Genomic DNA, 24,896 nt, shown 5'->3' on the forward strand with positions numbered 1-24,896 from the left:
TCCTGCGAGCAAACCTCAGGCAGGGAGGGACAGAGGAATGTTCCCCTCGCATGAGCTTGGTGCTCCTGCCTTTCCCAGGCACCAGCTGGTTAGGGAGAGAGGTTTCAGCCCTGTGCAGGGAGGTGCCCAAGGCCTGATCACATCTGGATCCCGCTCCGGGAGGGATCTGCGGTCTCCGACTTAGGCAGTACAAACTACGGCAGTGTTGCTTTTGCTCTTCCTCACACTCTGTTCTTCCTTTACTTTTCCCCAAAGTGAGTGAAGGGGAAAATCTGCTCTCCTCTTTATTACAAATATGCTAAGTATTACTTAAATACTTCATATGTCTTCTGACTAGGAACATATCAGTGATATAAATACTGAACTCTCATAAGTATGCTCTTAAGAGTTATTATGCTACACCTATAGACATTAATTGTGTTAAAGTAGATCACGTGCATTTTTAGTACAATCTAAAAATCCATAAGCTAAATGAAGGCATTGCCTTGCAGTGCTGAATCTGGATAAAAAATTTTTAACAGGGCACTGTCACAAAAATACCAACACTTCCTTATAATGGTATCTTTTAGTCAGCTTTTTGTCAAACCTGGTGGTGTGTGATACATCAATACCCCTATATCAAGGGTTGTGCTATTTTACTGATCTAGTGGTTATCATAACATGGAAGCTATTTCAATACAGAACAAAACATTTAATAGCAACATCTTAGTTTCAAGGAGAAAAAGGTAACATTTTCCCTTATGTTCATCTAAGGGGGTTTCTCTACACGTCCTTTAGCTGGATGTGAATCATCAAGGTGATTTTTTTTTTTTTTTTTCTGCTCATGTAGTATTAAGTGCTCAAGAGGAAAAAATAGATCTGGTTTAGAATGCTGCTCTTTCAGAATTACTCATGCTTGAAATAAACTATTGAGATTAATCCTAGAGGTCAAGCTTAGAAAATCCACCCCTAGATTTGCTTGTGTATTTTCTTATTCTTATTTGTATAGACAGATTAGTATCTTTGTTGAGAGAATTTGTCTCTAAGGTAATTTGTGACTCTGTGCAAAAGAATGCGTTTGCATTTGAAAATGCTAAACCTGCATGTCTTCACTGAGGCAACTGAACTGTTTATTAGTGTTACTTTCAATAATATTATTTGCAGCTATTTTAGTTGATGGAATTGCCAACTGGGCAAAAGTAGTTTCCAAGTAATTAATTCAGTTAATACTATTTTAACATTACATAGCACATTGCATCCAGCGATGCCAAAATACTTAGAGATGTTAAGTAAACCTCACAACTCTCCTGTGAGGTAGGTATACTAAAGTATTATTATCCCCATTTTGCAGTTGGGGAAACTGAGGTCCGGAACGATCTTGTGACTTGCCCAAAATCAGGGAGCTAATGGAAGAGCTGTGGTCAGAAGCCAGGAGTCAAAATGCTTATCCATTGCTCCATGTTATGATCAGTGGGCTGGGTTGCCTGGCCTACCCATGAATTATAAATTTGTAAGATATGTGTGAGCTGCTCCCACCACAATAAGCGGGTGCAATTCTGCCCTGCTTAGAGCAACGCAGGGAAATGGCCAGAGTTTTACACTAGAGCAAATTTCTAAAGAGTTTCCCATTTCCTATATGAATGCTTGCAATAAGTTTTCAACTTGCTTTATAAGAGCTTGACTGGACATACTGGTAACATCCTGCTACCACTTGGCATAAACCCCCCCTCTGTCTTTTGCAATACAGAATTAGTCCTCAGAACAAATTTAGTTCACATCAAGTTATTTAGGATTTAAAGTATTTTCTCGACTATTTATTTTCTCTAAGCATCATTCACACAAGTCAATCTCTCTAAAGGAAACTTCATAGAAATAGAAATTGTTGATGTAAAAGAACCCCCAATCTCAAACAAACATTATCCCTGTACTTTTTTACTGAATGCTACAAGTGAATTGCTTGCTGTGTCCTTTTGCCAATGTACTCTTATGTAGACATACAAAGAGGATGCCGTCCCGGGGTACTTTCAGTTCATGTTTGCCAATCCCTGATGAGATGCTTCTTTGCAGCAGGATGACCCTGCACAAAGTTCTACCCAAAATGGGACAACAAAATATCATTCCTACGTTTCTCCTCAGCTGGGCAGGTGCTTCAGGAAGATAGAAAAAAGGAGGGTTATACAGAGTTTTTCCATGCCTCAAAACACCCCTATGGCTAACAAGTTTCATATAATAACAAATGTCTATGGTAGTAAACAGGAGAAAAATATTTCCAGAAAGTGGCTTTAAAACTACTATAAATAGTAAGTTTGGCTAATATTTCAATTAAGGGTTTTAGACACAATTTTAAGTATTCTTATCCCCTTGTTCATAGAAAATTTAGTGTGTTTGTGGCCTAATGAACAAGCCATGCACATATAGGGACCATTTCAGGGATTATATGACAAGAGAAGGATCTGTTGCACAAGCAAGCCAATTTTTTCTCCTCCAGAAACCTCTTGGAATCCTTCCTAATGCTCTGGGTCCCATTATGGTATTCCCTTTCTACCAAACTCACACCCTCAAACAATTATTCACTTTTTTTGCCATGTTCTGCAAAAATGATTTTGCCTAAGCCTTGCCCAAGAGATGGTAACAACTAGAAAAAGTCCAAGAAATCAGCAGCACAAAATTCTAAGACTTTCCAAAACTGGGAAAACAATAATTCTCCTTTTATGCTGTGGCTTGTCTCATCTTCCTTTGTCTTGTCATATAATAAGAACAAGGTTCATGTTGTGGGTGAGTGCTTGGAATTAGTGGCCCCACAGTTATTGAACCTCTGCAAAAGCCATACATAAAACATATATTCCTTGTGAATATTAATACCTTGCCTCTTGAATAGTACTTCATTTCACCTGGCTGTGATAGAGGGTCTGTGTAAACAATCAGCAGAACCTGTAACCATAGTTCTGTCGTGAACACCATCAATAACACTTTATATATGTGTGTGTACATATATATATATACAATTACATATATATGTATACAAATCATAGTCCTGTAAATACCTGTTGCATGTGTGCACACGCACAGGAGAAATGTTACATTCTATTAATAGTAAGGCATATTATTAGATAGGCAATATTGGCAATTATTTTAGCTTTCATCTTGATTTGTTGTGTTGCTGTGGATCGCATGCTGCCAGAGAATCTTTAAGGATGATGGGGATGGGAAGAGGCCACTTCGAAGGTTTATTGCACACGGCGGCAGTAGTAGCCCAAAACTTTGCACTTCTCACACAGATGCTGAGGATGCTCTTTGCTCTGATCTGAAACATCCAGCCCGTCTGGCTTTTCCAGGGGTCTCTGCAGTGGAGGGAGGGAAATGAAGTTAGATCCAAGGTTTTGTCACTGTTACTCCTTATTATGCATGTGCAATCTACTTTTTACTCTTAACCGAGCTTTCTCCTAGTCATTATAAAGGTACCATATTTCTTTCCTGAAGGGATGGAGTGTTTTTTGAGCCCTTCAGCTCTACATTGGTTCAGAGTGGCCTCACAACTTAATGTCATTCTTCATAAAGGTGGTGTTAACTTTGTTGTAGACAAATTATGAAAATACTGAATTGGGGACCTAATTTATAGAAGCAGTAACAGAAGAGAGTTCATTCTCTTAGCTCCAGTAACTGAGATGTCCCAAAGGCTTTAACATCTCAAGCATGGGAATCCCATTACCTAGCAATGCCATCAGGGATGCCAGCTTTGGAATTAGCTGCTACATCAAGAAACCTGTCTTATCCATGCACAGATACTTCACAGCTAAATGGGGCTTTCCCAATACTTGGTCATGTGCTTTTGAGGCTGAAATTTTTGAAGTAGAGCAGCTGCAAAGCTATTAATAAAAAAACCCCAAACTCAAAACAAAATCCAACCTTGTGACACAATCCTTTGCCCTGACCCTAATAGATTGATTATGTATTTTTAATAACATTTGTGAAATCACACGGTTGGAAGAAATTAAACTGTTTTGTTGTTAGTAGATCTTTGTACTGTCGTTTGCCATGGCATGTGAAAGGCTTCACAGTCCTTCTGAAAATAAAATACCCATGTTGAATATTGCAATAAAGTTAAATGTTTGGAAAGTCTAATAGGTAGAGAGGTAGCAGAAATGTGAGATAGAATTTCATAAAGTGCAACGTTTGCTTGGAAAAAAAAAAACAACCTCCCAAAACAAAACTCCCTAATGCATAATTTATCTGCTTTCATGAAATGTACCCAAAAGACTCTTTCATCACACAGTGCCTTCCCATGAAGTGGCTGTTCTATGAGACTGTGGTAGAGACAGCATGTGGTGTGAAATCTGAAAACTAGCCATAAGCTTCTCACTGTTTTTACAGGGATACTACTCTTGCTTATATCTTCAGAACAGGATTCTTGGAGCAAGCAGTGGGTAAATATAACTTAAACAATTTGGGCCACTTATCTCTTAACATGTTTGTTAATTCTAAAGACTTTGCTTTATTTCCTTAATTGCACCTGATCATCTAAGATTTCATTTTTAAGTTCTTCATCAAGCCACCTACCTGGGGCACTGTGGATAGGAACAGGGACATTTAAAGCTTTTTTTTTTTTTTTTTTTCCTATGTAACACTGCAAGAACAGCTATAAAATAGTGACTAGAAGGGTTTCTCAGCTCTCTGAATAGCTAAAATGAGACAAACTGTATTGTATTATCCTGAACAAGGGATGTCTGTAAATTCTTGTTTGATTGTATTGGATTATAAGTACAACACTTACTATATGGCACAGCTAGTGTTGTGCAATAACACTATAGTAAAAGCAGTGTATAGCAGTGATTCTGTGGTGATTGCCAATGGTTTGTTTCTGACTCAATGTTTTAAACTATGATACTATATTCTGGGCCACATATGTGGAGTCTAACTCCATTTACATTTGAATTGCAAATTGGATTTCCTGTGTCAGGAACGTAGGTGGACTTCTTATCTCATGCAAATCCTTTAACCTCCTCCTGCAACCCCACTGAGTTTTGAATGACTGGCTGGATGTCAGCATGGTGGGATTTGAGATCAGAACCAGCACACCTGTTTCTAGGCTTGCAAACCAAGTGCTGGTGCAGGTACTGCTTTTGCCGCAACACAGCAAGTTAAATAATTTTATTTGGTCAGGAAAACTGCTTTTTTGCCTTATTTACCACTTATTCCACCAACATCAGCCCACAAATTTTCTTCAAGAATTTGCATGACATAAATGTAGTCAAAGCCCAGGTTCAGGAGTTCCAGGAGTTAATTTACACTCCTCAACAGAGAATGAGAGTTTTGAAATGCTACACTTAAAACAGGGTATTTGACTGAGCTCTGATTGCTTCTACATGCTAGCTGTGTTCTGATTAAAGAGAAAAAATACAGCAGTTATCATGTTTATTGATATAAGCCAGATTTTTTTTTTTTTTTTTTTTTTTTTTTTTTAATATGCAAGGCCTTGGGAATCATTTTTCCTGGAAATAGTGCAAAGGACATTGGGAATGCCTTGAAGCGCCAAGAGTTTTTGGATGGTTTTCAGAAACAATAGCTCTCCGTGGTTTGCTTTCCCCCCGCGTTGATTGAGCTCAGCTTTTTGGCCTGCAAAACATTTTGATTTCAGAAATGTTATTGTTACCAGTGTGTTACGACACAGAGGCTGGGGAGAGAGGGGTTACAAAGGCAGGAAAGCAGGTTGCCAAGGGCCAGCTGGAAGGAACAGAGCCGTGCAGAGCCCAGACTACATTTCTGGTGAGGCTTCGAAACTGACTGTGCTTGCATGGTTTGTGCCTCAAAAACACTTCAATCCAACTTCTGCATAAAGTTCCAGCTTATCTCCATCTGCCATTTTTTCTTTATGGGCTTCTTGTGAGGCAAAAAAGAACTCTTCAATCACCCTGAGCAGCAAGTGTTCTTGTCCTGCTGCTATCTCTCTGTTACTAATTGTGAAGAACTCAAAATTAATAATCTTACACCCTTGGAGCCTTTCTTACACCCTGCTAAAAGTGTAGGGCATTAGTCAAAGAGCTGTGAGTCCGTCAAGGCTGAACTTCCTAGGCACAGGCTGGACAGTTGTCAGCTCTGTGGTGGGAGCAGAGGATGCTGGCACAGGAGGGGTGCAGCAGGGTTGGGTTGCAGCACGCTCTGGTATTACCTTTGGGGATTGCCTGAATATACCAATGACTGAGGAGGCTGCAAGAACTCTGTGCTGCTGCTGAGAACTCAGCCATGCATTTGGAGAGGGTGTGGAGAAGGGAACAGGCTATTTGGCTGAAAAGTTAATTCCTCTCCTTAGAAAGAGGTGAAATGGAGCTTGTAAAACCACAGTAAATCCTGCTATATTTCTCTAGGGAAAGGTATGCCTTTTTCTGTTAAAAGGAGAGTTTAATAGCTCAATTTTTGCCATCCTTTCTATTTTTTTTTTTCTTGAAATGCAAGCATCCACAATGGCACTATTACATTCTTCACTTTTTTGCATCTTTCTTTAATTTTCTCCTAGTAGTTGCAGGGTGGAAATAATCTTGTGCAGCTCCACCAGGAAAGCATTTGGTGGTGGTGAATAAAGCTATTGCCTCAGGGGAATGAAGTTGAAATAAATTTAAATTTATATAGCAATTCCTGACCTGCAAATTAACTTTTGATTGTGAATTATTGCTGTCCCGCTCTACATGTACTGAATGAACTCTGCATTTCCCAAAAGTCAGTTAAAATCTAAACCCCTCAAAACAAAAAGTTCACCTTTATGAAGTGTTAGGTATCAGAGAAAACATCACCAGGATATCTTGAGGAAAACTGCTTCCACTATGAAGTAGAATGGAATAATGTGCCTGCTTATGTTTGTATTTAAAGATTGATTTTTTTTTTTTTTCAGCCATAGAATGGAATAGCTTGATTGCATCACTGATGGATAAAGGATCACATTAGAATCTCACTGAGAGAAAACACCTAAAAATAATTTTCTGGACTTACTCACATCGAGTCTTAATGGAGCAAAGGGGATGATTAAATGTCAGATTAGAGATGTGACTAGAAAGAGATTCTATACTATAGCTTGCATGATAATTATTAGGTCAACAGTCTTAAGGAGCCATGGCTAGAAAAGACATGCTATTATAAATCTGTAAATTTTCAGTCCAATAAAAAAATATGCACTGAGGAAAAAAAGATTAAATGCAACATGCATTCTTGAGCAACAGATTCTGTTTTTCTATCTGCCTGGGGGAAGAGGGACATTAACAAGGCTCTTGGCTGTCACTGTGGGTCTGGGAGGCAGTGGTAAGGAGGCTGCAGACCAGAGGAACGATGCTCAGGGAGAGCAAGCAGCCTCTGTCAGCAGCATGCCTCTGGGACTGGCCAGCTAGGAATGACTGATAACAGCATGAGCTAAATGGTGAAAATCTCTTTAGAGTTCAGAAAAGCAGCAATCTGGGGTGAACTGCATTGCCATTGCTGGAGTACACAAGTATGGGCATACTGGGGAGGGTTTATTAAATGTAAAGGACCAAAAGAGCACACTTGTGGGCCTGAAACTGTTGAAAAGTTTATTGGGCTTGAGTGATTATACTCACCTTCTCCCCATACTGAGGGAAGACAGGTGGCTGTGGTTGCAGTCAGATAAGGGAATTGTGATGGGACCACTGAATTGCCCATGGAAGTAATAACTTGGATATCATGAAGTATGTATTTACATACCAAATTATTTCCAGGCCAACAGTAAATTCCTGACAGCTGGAAGAAAATAGTGTCCAAGAGGACAAGTCGGTCACCAGATGGCTGGTTCTGCACCAGTGCAACAGCTGTCATCACAAACAGCACTGGAGTCAGCCACAAAGTCGGAGAAGAAGCCTTGATAAGAGGCCAGCCAGGAAGTAACCACAGGCGCAGATGTTGCTGCTATAGTAGGCAGGGGAAGAAAATGAGAATTCAGAGCTTGGCATCTGGGCTGTTCCAGTGCCAAGAACGCTGGAGAATGACTACAAGAATTGGCTTAGTTGCTGGAGCAGGGTAAGAAGGAACATAAACAACCACAAAATCCAAATTCCTTGGAAAAATAAGAGATGGGTTCAAGTCCCATCTGAGATGCCTATTTATGTTTAGAGTAGCTAAAGTAACTACCCAGGAAACTACTTTAGAAACTGCCATAGAGCAGGTTTGTCAGGGTAGCTCTTTGGTCCTTGGTAAGGCTTGAGCTCAACAGGCTTACAGTTTTTGCCCCATGTCCTGTGCATTTCTGTAAGCACTCCCATGGGGAGCTTGGCCTCTTGAGGAACATGGTGAAAATGCAAAAGGAGGAACAAAGTGGAACAATTTAGTCATGAAAACAAAAATGCATTCAAAGCTTGATTGGGATGAGGAGCAGTTTTGCAGCTCAGGTGTGAGAGCCACCCAACTCCCTGCTCTGTAGATGAGCTGGGGAATGAACAGCAGCGGCCCTGCTGTCTGGCCCGTGTGTTACTTCTTGTAATACATGCTCCAACATCTCTCTTAAATGCTGAGATTTAGAGCTGTATTTGTAGAGCACTCTAAAGTATATACACAGCTGTGAAATTGCTGAGAAGACTTTTCCTGCCCCAGTGAGATTAAAAGCTCGTTCTCACAGATATAGGCTATGTGGACTACGAGCATAGGGCTGAACTGAGACATTGCTTGTGGGGAATTGGCACGGGATAATTTCCTGAAGTGAAATGAGCCTCCAGGAACAAAGAGCAGGTGACAGGGAAGTGTGGCTGATCTCTTCTCCAGGGACCCACTAATGAAAGGCAAGCATAGGAAATCAAGATTTGAGCCTAGCTGCACAAGCCATTCACAGGGCCGGCATATGTGCTGGAATGGCTACCCCAGAGCTACCCAGAGTGGAGATTATTACCTTCAGTGCTTTGGTATCATTTCCTGAGCCAGTTACATGGGAGTACTTGGGCACAAAACCATCCCTTGTGAGACGTGGACAAACCCTGCAGTAGTGTGAAGTCCACAGATTTGGGAAAGCAACTGCTTTGGCGATGAGGATGAGAGAAAAGGGCTGACCTGTCGATTGAGAACAAACTCCTAATTCACTGCAATGAATATTGAGCAATCCTAAAGTAAGGATTTCAGTTTTTTAAATCCTGAACTGGGCACAAGCATCGTACTCTCCAATATTCAGGGTGACATAGCAAGGCTTGGTGGCCCATGTGGTTAGATTTCAGCTATTGAATAGGCTCTACAAAGGTTGATCTGCTTGGTGACAAACTCAGAGAATGCAGAAATACTCACTTGGCCATACAAGAGGATGGGAAAGTACCCTTGCAGGTGGTTTTTGTGTCTTGCCTATATCCACACCTCCCTGTAAAAGTCTCCTCTACTGCTTAGTAGGTGTGGAACAGAAGAGGTTGGCTTGACCTGGTATGAGTTTTTATGCTGTATATACTATGGTGATTGGAGACTTTCTATAATATGCCCTCACCAGGGAAATGTGGCCCCTGGCTGTTTTAGACATGGGCTGAGATATTTACAGTTTTTATAGTTTTGGAAGCTTTTGCAACTTGACAAAAGGATAGGTCAATTTTAAGGAACCAGCAGTGATTTTCACCTGCTGATAAAATTACCATTATTTTTTTAAATAATATTCCAGATAGTCTTTTTCTCTTAGGTTACAATTACATGTTTACCAAATGGTAGGACAAGGAGTAAAAAAAGGAGATGATGAATTCCAACACATCAGTGAAGAGAAATATTGACAAAATTGTTTGAAAGTAGAAATCATTTATTTCACTAGAAGTAAATACTGTCTGATCTTGAATGGAGGTCAGATTTCTCCAGTTCATCTGGGTTTTGTTAAACCAAAGAAAACAATCCATTTATGGATTATTTGTACTATGATCGCATCACATAGTGCAGTGACCTCTGTTTTGAGGTATCTATTCTTTCACTGCAACACCAATTTCTTTTTCTTTTTCTTTTTTTGATGGAGTTAAAATGGCACAAAAGAAGCATGGTGTCTAGGGAGAGGCAACATCTTCTCTAAGTGAGTTTCATTTAGGTGTCCAATGGAAGATTGAGATGAGAGTGAAAATAATCTGATCCCATATAATAAAAGCAGAAGGAGCATTTAATTAGCTGAGGACACCCACTGAGAGGGAAGTGATGTCTAAAAACTTTTAGAAGTGCATAGGAACTCAAACATGAATGATGACTCTGCTATGGTAGGTACCAACAAAATAATCAAAACCTAAAGAATAAATAGGAAATATATGCAGAAAATGTTAAGGTGGTGTAGCGGTGCTGTTTAAAAAAAATTATTCAAGTTATCCTATGTGCACAACGATATTTTTTTGTGCTATAACTCTCAAACTAGAAATACTGGACTTTTAATTACATCTTTCACTGTACTTTTACAAAACACAGTTGTTAGTATAAGAGGGGTATAGGTGACTGGGTAGAGCACATTTTCCAGAATGGTGCAGAATAACACACACAAATGTTGATAAATGTTTAGAGAGCCTGGCGTGGAACTGAATGCTTGGACAAAAACCATATATGGGCTGGCAAACAGGAGGCTCTGTCAAGAAGCAGCACAGACCTCCTGCAGCCTGTTGGCTCTCTCTCCTGCTGGCTCTGTGCATGGACTGATGCTGTTCTCTTTACTGCCAGGCTATTGCTGTTATGTTTAATCAGAAGCAACACAGAGCACTTCTAAAAGAATGAAAGACTAGGAAGGATGATAATGGTAACACTGAGGAACAGAAGCAGATGGAGGTGAGGCAGTGTCACCAGGATGTAAAAATCTTTCAGCTTGAGGTTCTAATTTCCCATTTTGGGGAAGAGCACTAGTGACTGGCTGCAAGTTATTTATATGAGGAAGCCTAGCAGAAATACAGTCTTGTCTTGAACATCTCAACTGCAATACCTACTGATGGGACATGAAAACGTGGATAAACAAGAAGAGCAAAGCTCTTCCACATCCATGAGTTATGGTGCCCTTAGGGAATGGCATGGAAACACAGCAATGGGGGTCACCTGTGGAAATCTGCACTGCACAAGCTGTGATTATTCCCCGGAAAACACCGTGTATGTGTCTCCATAGCAAGCACAGCCTGTGGAAGCACTGTAGACTGCAGCCCTTCCAACAGCACGTCTCTGGCTTTAGTACTACTGAGCAGATAAGTTGCCATGAGGGGCAACTCTGGACAACGGATGACTTGCAAAACTTCTTTATTGCAGAATGTACATATCCAAGTCTATAATGCCTCTTGTACAGTGTCCATTAGATACCTCTTGAATGATTTCTTGACTCTTTGAACGTTAACATAAATGATGGAAAGAATTTAGAAGAACAAGGTAAATATTTATAAACTTCTGTTATAAATCAATGTAATTTGAATTGTAATTTCTCTCACCCTCAAGACTGTAGTTTCATGCATGTGATAAATAACTTGATTGCTCAGCCTAGATTGTGGATTTTTTAGATCAGCTGTTTAAACTGGGGCAAGGAGCATGAGACTTCGGAAGCTTTGAGATTGTCTCAAGTTAGTGTTATTAACCAAGGAATTTTGTAGGCAGCAGTCATCTTTGTATTCTCTTTTATCACTGCTCTTTGTAAGTAGACATAGCCCCTTGATGAAATCCAACAGGTGAAAAAAAGTAGTACACGTAGGAAATAACTGCTGACACCAGTGGAATGAAACCCTAAATTGGTGTAAATATGAAGAGAATTGGAAGAACTAGGAGGCCCATTACTACTGCTGAACTTGTTTTACTCTATCTCAGATTAAAAGGTCTCACAGTCTGCTTCTATAAAAAAGCAGGTAAAGATTTTGGGTTTGAGGTATTTTTACTGAAAGAACCTTCAAATTGCAACTCTGACACCTCTCTAGGTTTCCAGGACTGAGACAAGCAGCTCATCTGGGAAACCATTTTTTGTGGTATGCTGTAGTCCATGGCAAGTTCTGTTTAAGCCTTACCCACACTTTACAAAGTCAAGAGCATTCCTAGTTCCAAGCCTGTTGCCACCAGGTCTGCACTTCTCCTACCTGTTTGTGAGGATAAACATTAATGTGGCACTTGATACATTCTTGTCCCATGTTAGCCCAGGAGTTTCCACTCATCCATTTTCTCTTGCATTTGGGGCACTTATATTCACCAAAGCAGCGTTTCTTGCCCTGGTATGGTGTCAGGCCTTCTCCTTTTGGACGAGCCTACAAAACAAAGGGAAGTAGCAATGAATGACCAAATACGAGTGAGGGGTAGGCAGTACAAAAGAAAAGGGTTTTTTTATTAGGAAACTTTGGGCAAAAGGTACTGGAGGCAGACAGAAAATTCGTATCTCCTTAATAAAGAGTTCACACATTGAAGCTAGAGTTTAACAGTTCTGAGAGTTGTTTCTGCTAGAAGTATTCAAAAGTTCAAGAGGACTTGTAATACTTGTTAGTGGCATTGAACATAGTGTTTAGAAATATGCCTGTGCACTTTTTCCATTTCCATTTTAATACTGGCTTCATTATAAGATCATCTCTATTGCATACATATTGCCAGTAGTACATATATCATCTGGAGGAGTAGCTCACTACTAAAGGACTACTTCTTAACTAGAAAATCTAGTTCAGAGGTGAATATACCAGATTTCTTAACTAGAAATTCTAGTTAAGAAATCTGGTATATTCACCACTGAAACGTATCATTAAGAAGATTCTTAATAATCTATCTTTGCACAGCCTGTAAAGAGTGAAATATTGGCAATTCATTAACATGTGGATTATCATATGGGAGTGCACAAACTGGGATTGAGTATGAAGGAAAGATACTTTGATTAGTGAAAACACTAGCTTTTATTAAATTTGTCTGGTTTCTTGCTCTTGGGAAATGGTTTCACTGATTTCTACTTTTTGAAGGAAACATGAAGGGATTCTCAAATGGGCTGTTGTGATGTCCAAATGTTAAATGTCCCTTGAAGAAACCCTTTTTATCTAGGGAAGCTAGCAGAGATGACAATTACCTTATGCAAATACCAGCTTAATTTTTTGTAAATACATTCACTCACTAAAACTGTGTGTTGCACTTAACAAAATATAGCAAGGTACCTGATAAATTAATATGTTACTGTGAAGACAAGAGTATTGCATACAGCTGTCCTAAGATAGCTGTAAAGATGAAGCCATTTTCCCAGAGTCTCTAGCAGCTGTTGAAATACTGTCCATGTATTCACTATGTTTAGTTTGTTGTCGCCTAATGGGAGATTTTTTTGCCTGTGTCGTGGCAGAGTAGTATGATCACCTATCAAAGGATTCTCTGTCGCTTATTTTTATGTCACGCCAAAGCAGCTTTTCTTTAAGGTTCCCGGATAAAGTTTATGAAGGTTAAATGACCCATCATGCTGGGAAGGCACTTGTTTTTGTTTTGGGAGCTTGTACAATTTCTCAGTGCGTAGGTCCAAATTGCTTTCGATGTGAAAACATGGGCTGCAAAAGCAGGTGGTTGGCAGAGGCTCTGAGACTCAGCTCCCGTGGCTGATGGAGATGGTGTACACTGTGTAACCTCCAGGGCTGCACGTGGGAGCAGGAGGCAAAGGAACATGGAGTGCGCTCTCCCCCACATGTGGTGGGTGGAAGAGCAGGGGACCCCAAACCTACTCTGGCCTTTTTTTTTTTTTCCCCTGTAATGTCAGTAAACAACATTCTTGGGGTTTTTTTAATGCTTATTTCTCAGCACAGCAATATTCTTTAAAATATCAGATCGGTAGCGACCTCCATTACAAACAGGCAAACGTCTTTAATAATTTGCTTCATGACACTCAGTCTGACAAGCCATTGTAAATATTCTGGCTCATTGCAAAGATGAAGCTGACACCAGGACACACATATTTGTAGTAGTATTGCACAGAAGAAAAAAAAGGTTGATTGCTTTAATGAGAAACATTCTGACTTTCACAACTGAGTGCTGGCAGGCACCCAGAGTGTAACCCTCTGATCCATGGTGTCCCTTGATAAGGATGAGAGATTGCAATTGAATGTATGGCAGGAAAATATCAATTTATGGAGACATCCTTATTCTGGACACTTTATTTGGTTCTGCCTCTGAAGAGCTCGTAGCATAAGTCAGTGTAAGAAGGAGCCACATGCTCTCTTCATTTAGAAATTCTCATGGAATTGAATAGGAACCCTGTATAAAGAGAGCTCTCATGATTGAGAGACCTTCCCCTTCCTCCTGAGGCATCACAGATTTCTTTATTTGCAGTTTCAACTGGGGCTATGTTATTGAACAGAAGCAAGCTATTTCTGATTCTCTAAGTCACACTCTGCTGAAACTCCTGCTGCAGTCAGACCTGGGAATGCAGCTTCATTGCCTCTACCAAGCAGCGGTCCTTTCAGAAAACGTGCAGGTCACAGAGTTCATTATTTCCAAAAGTAATAGCATTGACTTTGGAGACAGAGTGTGTCTTAGAAGTCTTGTAAATGTTTACAAAGAGTATTTAAACATAACACTCCCACTGCAATATGTTATGTCAGCCATAAAGAGTATTTAAACTTCAGACTCCCTCTGCAATATGCTGCGCCAGCCACAGTTCACAGATGGGAAGCTTTCAGGGAGCTGCTTTGGGCAGGCCAGTAACTGAGGGTTTCTCCACGTCCTGGTAGTTGACTTCAGAGACACCAGTGCCCTGAAATGCTCTGCCCTCACAAATGCACAGGGGGGCACTGAAGATGCTAGCCTGTGTGTACAGCTGGGCATCAGAAATGGAGGCTTTCCAAATTAGAAGCTACTTTTAAAATCTGGTTTATCTAATTTTCTCAGCAAATCGGAAACAGAACCAGGAAAAGAATGTAGGAACCCTGACTCTGTCGGTGATTTCCTGTTATAATTGCTAGACTAAACTTCTGATTTATTTTTATTTTAACTTTTCAACTGTCACAGCTCCCTCCTTAGCCAGTGACTTTAATTAGCTTGCTGGCAAAGCTACAGCATTCTCTGTAGGTGTTTTGCTATTCTGCTTTATGGATGTTTATATGTTGCCCTAACAGACATTATTTTCCTGCCCATATTTTCAGTTTCCCTAACTGTGCCCCACAGGGAATTCGGATTCTCAAACAAGCAAGCTTATTTTCTCTAGCGAGAAACATCATTAGGAAGCACTGACAGCAGCAAAGGCAACCCTCCAACTCCCTCCACCCTTCAAATCCAAACAAAACAGATATTTGACAGTATTTGGTGGAAGGCAAAACCTGACTGAGATACACTAACGGCCTGAGAGAGATCTGAGGCTGAGTGTTTTCTTTTTTTTTTTTTTTTAATATTATTTAAAGTGTCTGGCTCCAGCAGCAGCACAGCTGAATTGCATAAACATTTCCAAGAAACAGCTTGCTCCTTGGCGCAGAAGCAGCCAGCCCTGCCCTCAGGGTGCTCGAGCACCCAGTCACTCTGCACCAGAGGTATCTTAGCTCTTGTGCAGCTGAAGGGCAAGAGCTGTTTTCACCAGAGGTTTTTCTTAACTAAGAGCCAAAAAGGAGCAAGAATACCTATTTTGCCATTTGATATTTACTTAAAGACCCTTCTTTTACAGAATGTGGAATTTACCTTGTTAAAACCATTGGCCTCCTATTCCCTCCCCACCCCAGCTCCATCTGAATGGTGGTTAATAATAGGCCTTGGTTGGTGTTTAGCTCTTGCAGTTCCTGTACTGGGCATTATCTCTTCTTACTCCTTCTGCAGATAGGGATTTATTTATGTCCAGAGTTAACCTGGCGGAGTTATGCCCCTATTAATAATGGCACAATATTTTGTTGTTACCATGTCAACATACACTGTCCCATTGCCTGTACACCCAGGTAGTCTTTGGCCTGGTTTCTATCCATATCTGCAAAAACTTGTGTATGTCTTTGCTCAGACATTTCAAGGATTTACCTCATCCAGGACAGGTAGGCCTTTGGGAGGGATCTGAACAGATTTTTTTCTACAATGAGAAATTAGCCATTGCTTAAGTATGTCTCAACATCGAGATCGAGGCATAGGCAACAGATTCTTCATGCTGTTTTAACTTTGGACAAATCCTGACACAAATGAAATCACCTTTGCAGGTGTACCTAGCCAGTGGGGGTGTTTGCCTTAGCTGGATCCAACAAACGCACAAAGCCAATGGATTTTCTGTGGCACAGTAATGAAAGTTACCTCAATATTCCATCCCTCACTGACACCCAACTGCCTCTATTTTTCGTCCTCTTTCTTTCTTCAGCCAAAACCACAAATTGGCCATAATAAGATTTTAAAAGTGTTTAAGTTGAGCTTTTCTGCTGGTAACTGGCCAGTCGAGCTCTCTCTCAACCTATCACACAGTGCATTTCATGAAGGAATCTGCCAAATCACTTGGCAGTGATGGACATAAGAAAGGACTCTCTGCTTCTCTGCTTTCCTTAAACAATTCACTCAGAGTATCAGTTTGCAGTGTCAGCAAAAAGAAAACCACCCCCACACCCCACACATGCCCTGTTTAAAGCTAGATTCACTTTAAACAACATGAGGCTGAGAATTTCCTCAAAGCAAAATACAGAGGAGAAATGTAGTTAATGCTTTTCTTCCCCTCATCTTCCCCCAGGTTTGTTTTGCACAGCTGAAAGGCTGTGTACAGCATGGGGAAAGATGAAATCAGCATGATGCTGGTAGGTGGATCCCCTTCATAGAAGAACTCTGTGAGGGTCTGCTTGTAAGCATGCTTTATCAAATGAAGCAGAAAAGCAATAATAGCAAACAACAGCTTGGTGCTCTGACCAGCTCCCAGGTGGTTTGCGGGAGTGGGAGGGTCAGAGCTGTATTTTGAAATGTGAACCCTTCAACACTCAGTTGAAAGTCTGGTCAGCTAGGAGATGGCATTAACAAAGCCCTAGCACTCTTATTTTGGTGCTACTGTGAGTGCATATTTTTAATAGAGAGGAAATGATGATAATGCATACCCAAAATGTCCAACTAAAATCTGAAAAACAAAGTATTGAGACTGATTTGGGGTACTGGGTGTTGTGGCATTCTTACCACTAGAACTGCAGAAACTTGTAGAGAGTTGGGAAATTCACAAAAGTCCTCTGAACTTTCTCAGCTCTCTGTATACTGTGTAGAGAACAAGGACATGCACACATGTCAAAATGGCACATAAAAGGGAATCTTTAGATTGGTCAACCTTTTTCAACCTTTTTTTTTTTTTTTTTTTTTGGTCCTTCCTGACTCTTCTGTTCATATAAATCTGAGTATCAACAGAAAACAGGCTGATAGGTTATGTGTTTAGGAAACGAATTTTAACGTAGCTGGTCTATTGCTTTGTGTAGTCCATGTTGCTGGTGCATGATGTTGCTGATGTGTGACACTGGAGACTTGTATTTAAATCAACAGTCACTACATCTTTTTCGGCTTTGTCTCTAGTTTAATTTGTGCATTAGTGGTAAGTCTTACTTGATACAGGCCTGTTGAAGAAAAATTGTCAGAAAGCAGACTCTGAATTACAGCATTATCATTTAAATAAAAAATTCTTTTTTTGCTGAACAATAGATATTATGGAATTTCTAGTTGTACTGGATATTTCAGATTAGAGATTTATGACAAATAAAATTATATCTGAACAAGACATAGCTGAAAAGTAAAGAAAATTTGAAAGCTTGTTTGTGTACCTTAACAGGAGGCCAATATGTGTTTTATTTGACTGGGATTTTCTTAAGAGTCTTGTCTGTCACATGGCTTAGGGCTACTTCAGCTTCCGCCTGGGGAGTTTTGTGTATGGTTTTTACACCTTTGCAGTCACAGAAACAGACACATTTCTCATGCAGTTAAAGCTCATCAGTTGTTATTGTTTATCTGAAACCTTTTTTCACACATGTACCACTCCCACTCTTAAAACCTGAGGATCCAAATAATGGAACTATTACAGACAGGCTTGTGATAAAGTTGGTTGGATTTCTCAGCACATCTCTATGGCAGTATGTGTATTGTGGCCTTCCTTCTTGCTGTCAGTGTGTTCAGCTCAGGAAAAGGGGGCAGTGAATTACCAGAACTGATGCTTGGCCTCCCAAAGAAATGTAAAATTAGAATTGGGTAAGACTGCTTAGGCTTTCTGTGCGTCTGCTCATTGCTCTGTGGTTGTCATATACTGTGCTCTTACAATTAGCGTATTCTGTCACCTTATTTGGGCAATAATTTCACAGTCAAATGTATGCAGAATTTTGCTCCTATGCACTTTTACTCTTTCTTTATTTCACCTTTATACATGTACTACTACTGAGTGTAAACATAGTCCTCTATTTCCCTGGCTCTGCAGAACCTGTCTAGCATGGTGATGTTTAGAATACAATTTTCCAGAAGCAGGGCATTAAACAAAACATGAAAGTTTGTGTAGTGTGCAATCCAAACAGCATTAGTTTTGGTTTCTTTGCTTGAACAAATACCCTATTTCTACTGTTACAACCCAAGCGTTAATCTTTGGCAAACATTTAAAAGCATATTGATTAAGCTGTGTCAATGAAATTTTACAGGTAAATTTTGAAATGGCAGAAGCCCAATTTTGCCATTTTTTGTATGTACCTCTTGGTTGCTTTGAAAAATCAGAGTTGTCAATATATTGTAGTTAGCTGTGATCTTGCTCTTGTTTTCACAACGGTAAACCAAGAGTAAGATTTAGCAGTATTTGTTACCAATAACATGCATATGGTTTCTGATGATGATTAAAGCAATAGACATAGTTGTCATGGATATGCTGATCCAAGTCTAGAAATCTAAGAAACTGGCTTGGCAAACACTCTAACATTTAAATCAAAATCTAGTTTTGTGGATTTTTCAGAGTCCTAGCCATGCTTTTAGGAACAAGGACTTTTCTTCTGCTACAAAATGCCTAGTTGAACTGATCATTAGAACCATGCTTGGGTCAAAGATATATAATACCCATTACTATGCTAAGTTAGTTTGAAGCATAATAGTAGCTAATATTTGGTAATTCCACAAATATTTGATGTGCCAATCAGTTAACACTGAATGCTTTGAGAAGTTGATAGTGTGGGTTTTCTTCTTTGTCAATCCTAGTCATCATTCCACAGAGATAAAAACATGCAAAAGCTCAGTACCATACAGACTGAGTAAACACCTGCATTTAGGAATCGGATGCTGTTTTCACAGGCCTCTGTCCAAATAAGAAAGGACTTGGTTGTACTGACCCAAGAAAGCACTAGAACACAGAAGTATTTGGTAAAATAGTAACACGGTGATGGGACTGATGTTGGACTTCCAACACGTGGACTGAGCATATAGCCTTAAGTTCCTCTCTGATCTTGGTCAGGTCATGTTATCAGATTGTAACCCAGCTCTTCATTTGTAGTGGGGAGAGGCCCTTTTGCTGTTCCCTGTCATTTCTGCAATTGTTGTGGCATTGTATCCATTACCATATGTCACTTTGGGCTACATATGGTAATGTAGCTTGTGTAGCATATTAGAACCTCGGACTTCATCTGAGTTATCTAAAGGGCTGTTGTAAAAAACCCAAGCAAATAACACTCAGAACTTCCAGTCAATTCTTTTCATAGAAGAAAATTTGCATTTATAGTGTACTGTACAGAAGCATGTTCTCCCTAGATGAAGATTGTTAGTGGAGACTTAGTAGAAGGTGAAACTCCCCTTGCATTTACAGTTCTAATTAACCTCAGATATACTTTCGTTTTTGCTGAATGTTCACATGAATTTTCTAGGTACACTCAAATAATCTAAAATCACATTATAAACAGGGCAATAGGCAATGATCGAGTGTTCAATGTGTTTGGTAGACTTTCAGAGCCACAGAATTCAACCAACCCTATCCAAATCTATTAAGGAAAGTTGCAAGTAATTATCTTGGTTAACTGTACTTCAGGAACTTATTTTACCTGCACATGCTACTCTTTGCTTGTTGAATGACTATGAAAGAGCTCCCAAATGGACTGTCTGTATTTGTGGCCAATCACAGCTTTAACACATTTATTCCCCTAGACCTTGAAAACAATGGAATTACTTGAGCATATAAATAGCTGCCTAATGAATCTTCTTTTGAAAGTATTGCATAACTCAGCCTAACCCAAAACCTAAGATTTCAAGAACAAGGAAAGAATAGGTCTCTGGTCCTCATGCATGTGAAGATAACCATTAAAATTTGAACCAAATGTCAACTTGTGCAACAAAGCAAGCACACTGAAAAAATTCTCTTAGGGAGTTGAATAGTAAAAACTGTTTTCAAGGTATTGTTTAATGCAGTACGAAGTAAAAAAAGGGGGGGTGGGGCTAGAAAATAGGGATGGATAGTGCCTAAGCAAGCCTAGGTCTTTGCTGTATAATTTAAGAATTGCATGTCATACAGAACATAGGCATTTCCATATCAAATTAGGTATGTGGAAGAGTTAAAGTTACACTCGCCTGCTGGGATGCAGTGAGGCACTTCTTTTCAGTGTTACAAGATCATATTCTTCCAAACAGCTTGAGATAAAAGGAAGTGGTCAAAATCCTTCTTTCCCCTTCTCTGATACAAAATTGAACATGCGGAATTAATTATGAAGAAACTAGGAATGTATTCATTGTAATAGTTTCCTGATGTTTTGACTCTTTTGTCCCTCTTCATCCATTGCTTGAAAACATACAATAGCAACACTCTCCTCCTCTCCCTCCCCCTCTGGTAGCACACTATATTAAATATGTTGGTATTTATTTAATAGTTGGAATGAAGTTGAGGAGAAGAGAGGGTCAAACCCATGCTATAATCTAGCATTACCTCTTCCAAGCTGAGGTCATCCTTTTGGACCTGTTTAACTGGTCCATCTCTGATGCCTTCACGTGGATTTCAGAATTCCCCTAGGGCTAATGTGGCACAGCTGGGGCACTGATCTAGTGACAAGCTGACAGGTCTAAGGATTTCAAACTTCTGTCCTTTACAAAGCAGTGGAGTAGTTCCAATAGATCTCTTGCCTCCCCATGGGTCAGGAGAACCTTAGAAACAGGAAGGCAGACAGATGTCACTTAGGGTAATTTTATTCAAATTTTTAAGTGAGTGGCAGGTGCTATTGAAGCCAAATTCAACATGTGGGATGCTGTTTTCTGCTTCGCTGCTGTTAGAAGATGTGCTTATGCAACGTCTCTACCTGAAGAAAGGATGTGGATTGAGTTATGATGATGATATGCAGCTGCAGATCTCCAGTTGATCCTGTAATGGTATTTCATTCCTTATTAAATGCCCAGGTAAAGAAACTGCATAAGAAGGCTGTCCAGGCTAGACTGGGTGCACCACTATTTGGTCAAAGCAAATTTTCAAAAGATGATTTGGATCAGAGACTCTTCCAGTTTATGCAGTGACCGTAGAGCTTGCATTGCTTTTTGGCTTATGTTTCAACTGGGAATCTGAGACTTCTCTCTCTTCAACCTACATGCAGAGTAATAGTGTTGTCCTTACCGTTTGCTCTGCTTGAAAACTGCATTGGAACTTCAACTGCAGGCATGGCAGTTTGCAAAACATTTAGTGGTTGCTCTTGATATAACTTTGGTGTCAATTTACAAAGGGAAGTAGAGAAGAGACCTGTGTTAAAAACAAAGAGGTCTGCAGGTGATGATGGGAGATAGATTTCTCTGCTACTTGAGTGGCATTGTAAAATCCAACTGTATGATAGCTGTATCATTTGTTTGCTTTACTCTTTTGTCAATCTGGACCTCTTGTGGCTTTCCTCTAAGCCAAATATCTGCTGGGCTACACATGCTAAAAGTACTTTGGGAGGGATTCTAATACATCAGTGATCTTAAGAAGAAATGTCAACTTGGAAATCCGCTACTTTCACTTGTTCATTAAAAACATAGATCGTTGATGCCCAAGGATGTCAGGGGAGACCACTGCTTTATGTTACTTTTCCACTGGAGGTAAAGTGGTTTATAGCACTTGATAACATTAACAAGGACATTATAATAAATAATGATTTTATTCCTATTAAAATCTTTGACATTCACATATCTAAAATACCCATTAATTTCTTGCCCAGTGTTTTAAATGGAACTGCGTCGCCCCAAAGCATTATCTGTTTTTCCCATCCTAACACTTTGTATCCCACAACATGTTTAACCTCATACAACAGATACTTTAATATCCATAACTAATAAAAAAATGTTAAGAAATATTTCCAGTTCATATGCAGTTTCCTGAATAGTCATTGTCCTGGGCTCTGACAGTGGGAAAAGGATGAGTGCTCTGTAGGCTGGGCAGGGGGAAGGTATTGGAGTAGGAGGTGGCAAAGTAGAAAATATTCTAATTTAATGCAATTGCACAATGCAATATGAAATGCAGCTTTGGAGAGTTACCACTCAGGAAATGGCTTGTTTTGCTCTGATTTGACTTTACGTCACTTGTTGCATCCTCTGGACTGACACTCTTTTTTCTTGTTCCATTCATATGTGTATGAATTATCATAATGGTGGACTTCTTTTAGCCTGAATTAGAAATGCTTTTGCTCATGTAAAGGTTTTATCTCTTCAAAACAACTCTTGAAAAGCAAAGGAAATATTGTTAAGATGATAAGGGCAAGTTTGAGGGGAAAGGATGTTTCTAGAAGAACTCAGCCTTCTTCCTTCCTTCTGCTCTGAAAGGGACAGGATCTCTTTCAACTGCATGATAAATTCTTAAGGATTCAAGACCTGTTTCATAGCATATCCTGTACACTGCATGAGAATAGGCAGAACTACAGCAAGAAAATTCCAACAGGAGAGTGCAGAATGATGAGAACGTGATCGTGTGGTTAAGTTGCAGGGCTGGGCCTCTGCAAGCCTGGGGTTTTGTTCCTGGCTTGACTACAGTCTCTCTCTGTGGGTTTGTAGACAAGTTACTTGATCCATGTTTCAATTTTTCACCTGGAGTATAAGCAGTAGTAGTGTACCTCACATTTTGGGAGTATAATCAATGTTTGTTACCACAAAAGTGAGCAGTATGCATGAATCTTGACTTATACAATCCTTGGACAAGGGTTCTGAGCACAGACTGCTATAGGACTGTCACTGGTGACCACGACCTCACCTTTTTGAGCCGTTTTTTTTTTTAAAGGCTCTACTTTGAGATGATTTTTTTTTCATACAGTTTGTTTTCCCTGCAACCTGACTGATTAAAGTCAGAAATGTCACAAGCAGTTAATTGAAAATGACATCTCCATTGATATACATCATCAAAAAAGTAAAAAATGGACATGGCAGAAGGCAAGGGAAGACCATACACAGCTGTTATAAAGACTTCTAGCTAGGAAATTCTTTATGCAAAAGATGAAGCTTGGGCTCTCTTTGAAAAATCCTCCCACTGTAACAAATGCAGCTCAAGGGCTACCTGCCCCCTCTCACCTCCCCACCCCACAGTGGTGCAGGCTCCCAGGACACCAGCACACAGGGCAGGCTGTGGCCTGTCCTCCTCCAAGATGAAATACCACAGCAAGAGTGTCATTGCTTCTGGCTGGAATGGGCCCTTTGCTTGAACTATTAAGAAACCGGGAAAGGAAATAAAGACCAGATGAGCAACTGCCCTCCCTTTTTCCACCTCAGCCTCCTTCCCTCCACCTTCTCCCCACACCACGCTGTCTATGAGATGACATACAAAAACACCAATTGAGTTAGCCTGCTTCAAATTACAGCATTCTTTTTGAGCCTGGAAAAAGACATACTATACATAGCCCAAAAATGAAACATGACTTCAGCTGCAGATATATAAACTGCACAGATGTTTGTTGTGTTTAATCATGTGAAAGGGACTTTTTTTCTTGTCCCAATGTTCTTTCTTCTAGAAATATGGTGCCAGGTTATACATGAGCATAATGAGTAGAAGAAAGTTTTAGAAACCCACCCTTTCTTCCCAGAGCAGCCATGTGTTCATTCATCTACCTCAAGAGCCATCAAATCCCAGCTACCTTAGTTCATGTGCATGGCACTACTTGACAGCTCCTCGCTTGCTTTGCACACCTGTGCATGTACAGGTGCCTGGGAGGAACTCCTTGCCACAATTTTCTTCTATGGTAGGCTAAGTCTCTCTGTGATGAAAGAGCAAGTTTTTAACATCTTAATTGAAGTGCATCAGAAAAATCTTGCTGTTGTAAACACAACCATTGGTTTGCAGTGAAAGCTTATAGGCATGTACACCCATACTTTTAGATGACCCAGAGGCAACCATCCTTTGTTATGAAGTTTGTGATAGTACAGTAGGTATCTGCACCTCTTATCTCTTCCATCCTTCCCCCCCTTCGCAGTCCATTCTGTTCCTGCAGTTGTATTTGCATTTTCCACCAGGCTCCTTCACTGTTGTTTTTTTTTTTCCACTCTGTGCAAAGCTAACTTGAATCATCTGAAAAATTAGTTGTGTCATCCTACCAGAACAGCATCAGCTGCTGCCAAACTTTGTTAACCATTCTGTGAGATTCATAGTTGATGCCTGCAGTGTTACAAGAACTTTTTACTGAAATTCTTGTGAAAACAAGCTGAGGCAAACTGGTTCCCTCTGTAACATCTTTCTTGATCATGTGCAGAAATATGTAGTTCTTTGAAGGTGACGAAGGAGGGACTGCAATCAATAAGTAAAGAGTGGGAATAGTAACAAGTATCTGAAGGTAAGAGGACAACACAGGCAGTGTTGTGTGAACAGGACTTCTCACATCAGGGTTCTGGTAGAATGAAAGGATACAAGTGGCAACTAGGAGGTGACTGCTCAAAAAAATACAGAATAAAATTTATAGCCTTTTTGACTATTCAGATTCTGCCTTGTGTTAGTTAACTGACTCTATCTTTTCACTACTAATTATTTTGTTTTTCTCATCTGTCTCAAAATAAGCCAGGAGGACATTTATCTTAAACTTCTTGGGAGACTAAAAGGTCATAGGTTGAATCAGGCCATGGATGTTGTGTGCGTTTTTAAGAGAAATAAAATCTCTTCTATGTTG

At 40.0% G+C, this 24,896-nt stretch overlaps 1 protein-coding gene across 1 annotated transcript in view; it reads right to left on the reverse strand.

Moving 5' to 3' along the window:
* Window positions 1-793: 793 nt before the first annotated feature.
* Window positions 794-24,896, reverse strand: part of ZCCHC24 (zinc finger CCHC-type containing 24) — a 107,830-nt gene continuing 83,727 nt past the window's right edge. Inside the window, exons 3-4 of the mRNA XM_027880301.1 lie at window positions 12,000-12,164; window positions 794-3,320 (exon numbers count right to left, since the gene is read on the reverse strand). Coding sequence (XP_027736102.1) covers window positions 3,207-3,320; window positions 12,000-12,164 — 279 coding nt within the window. The 3' untranslated portion in view covers window positions 794-3,206. The remainder of the gene's footprint in view (window positions 3,321-11,999; window positions 12,165-24,896) is intronic.

The sequence above is a fragment of the Empidonax traillii genome, unplaced genomic scaffold (assembly GCF_003031625.1).
Source record: "Empidonax traillii isolate 1590-97213 ecotype Southwest subspecies unplaced genomic scaffold, ASM303162v1 scaffold67:size1865537, whole genome shotgun sequence".
Taxonomy (NCBI): domain Eukaryota; kingdom Metazoa; phylum Chordata; class Aves; order Passeriformes; family Tyrannidae; genus Empidonax; species Empidonax traillii.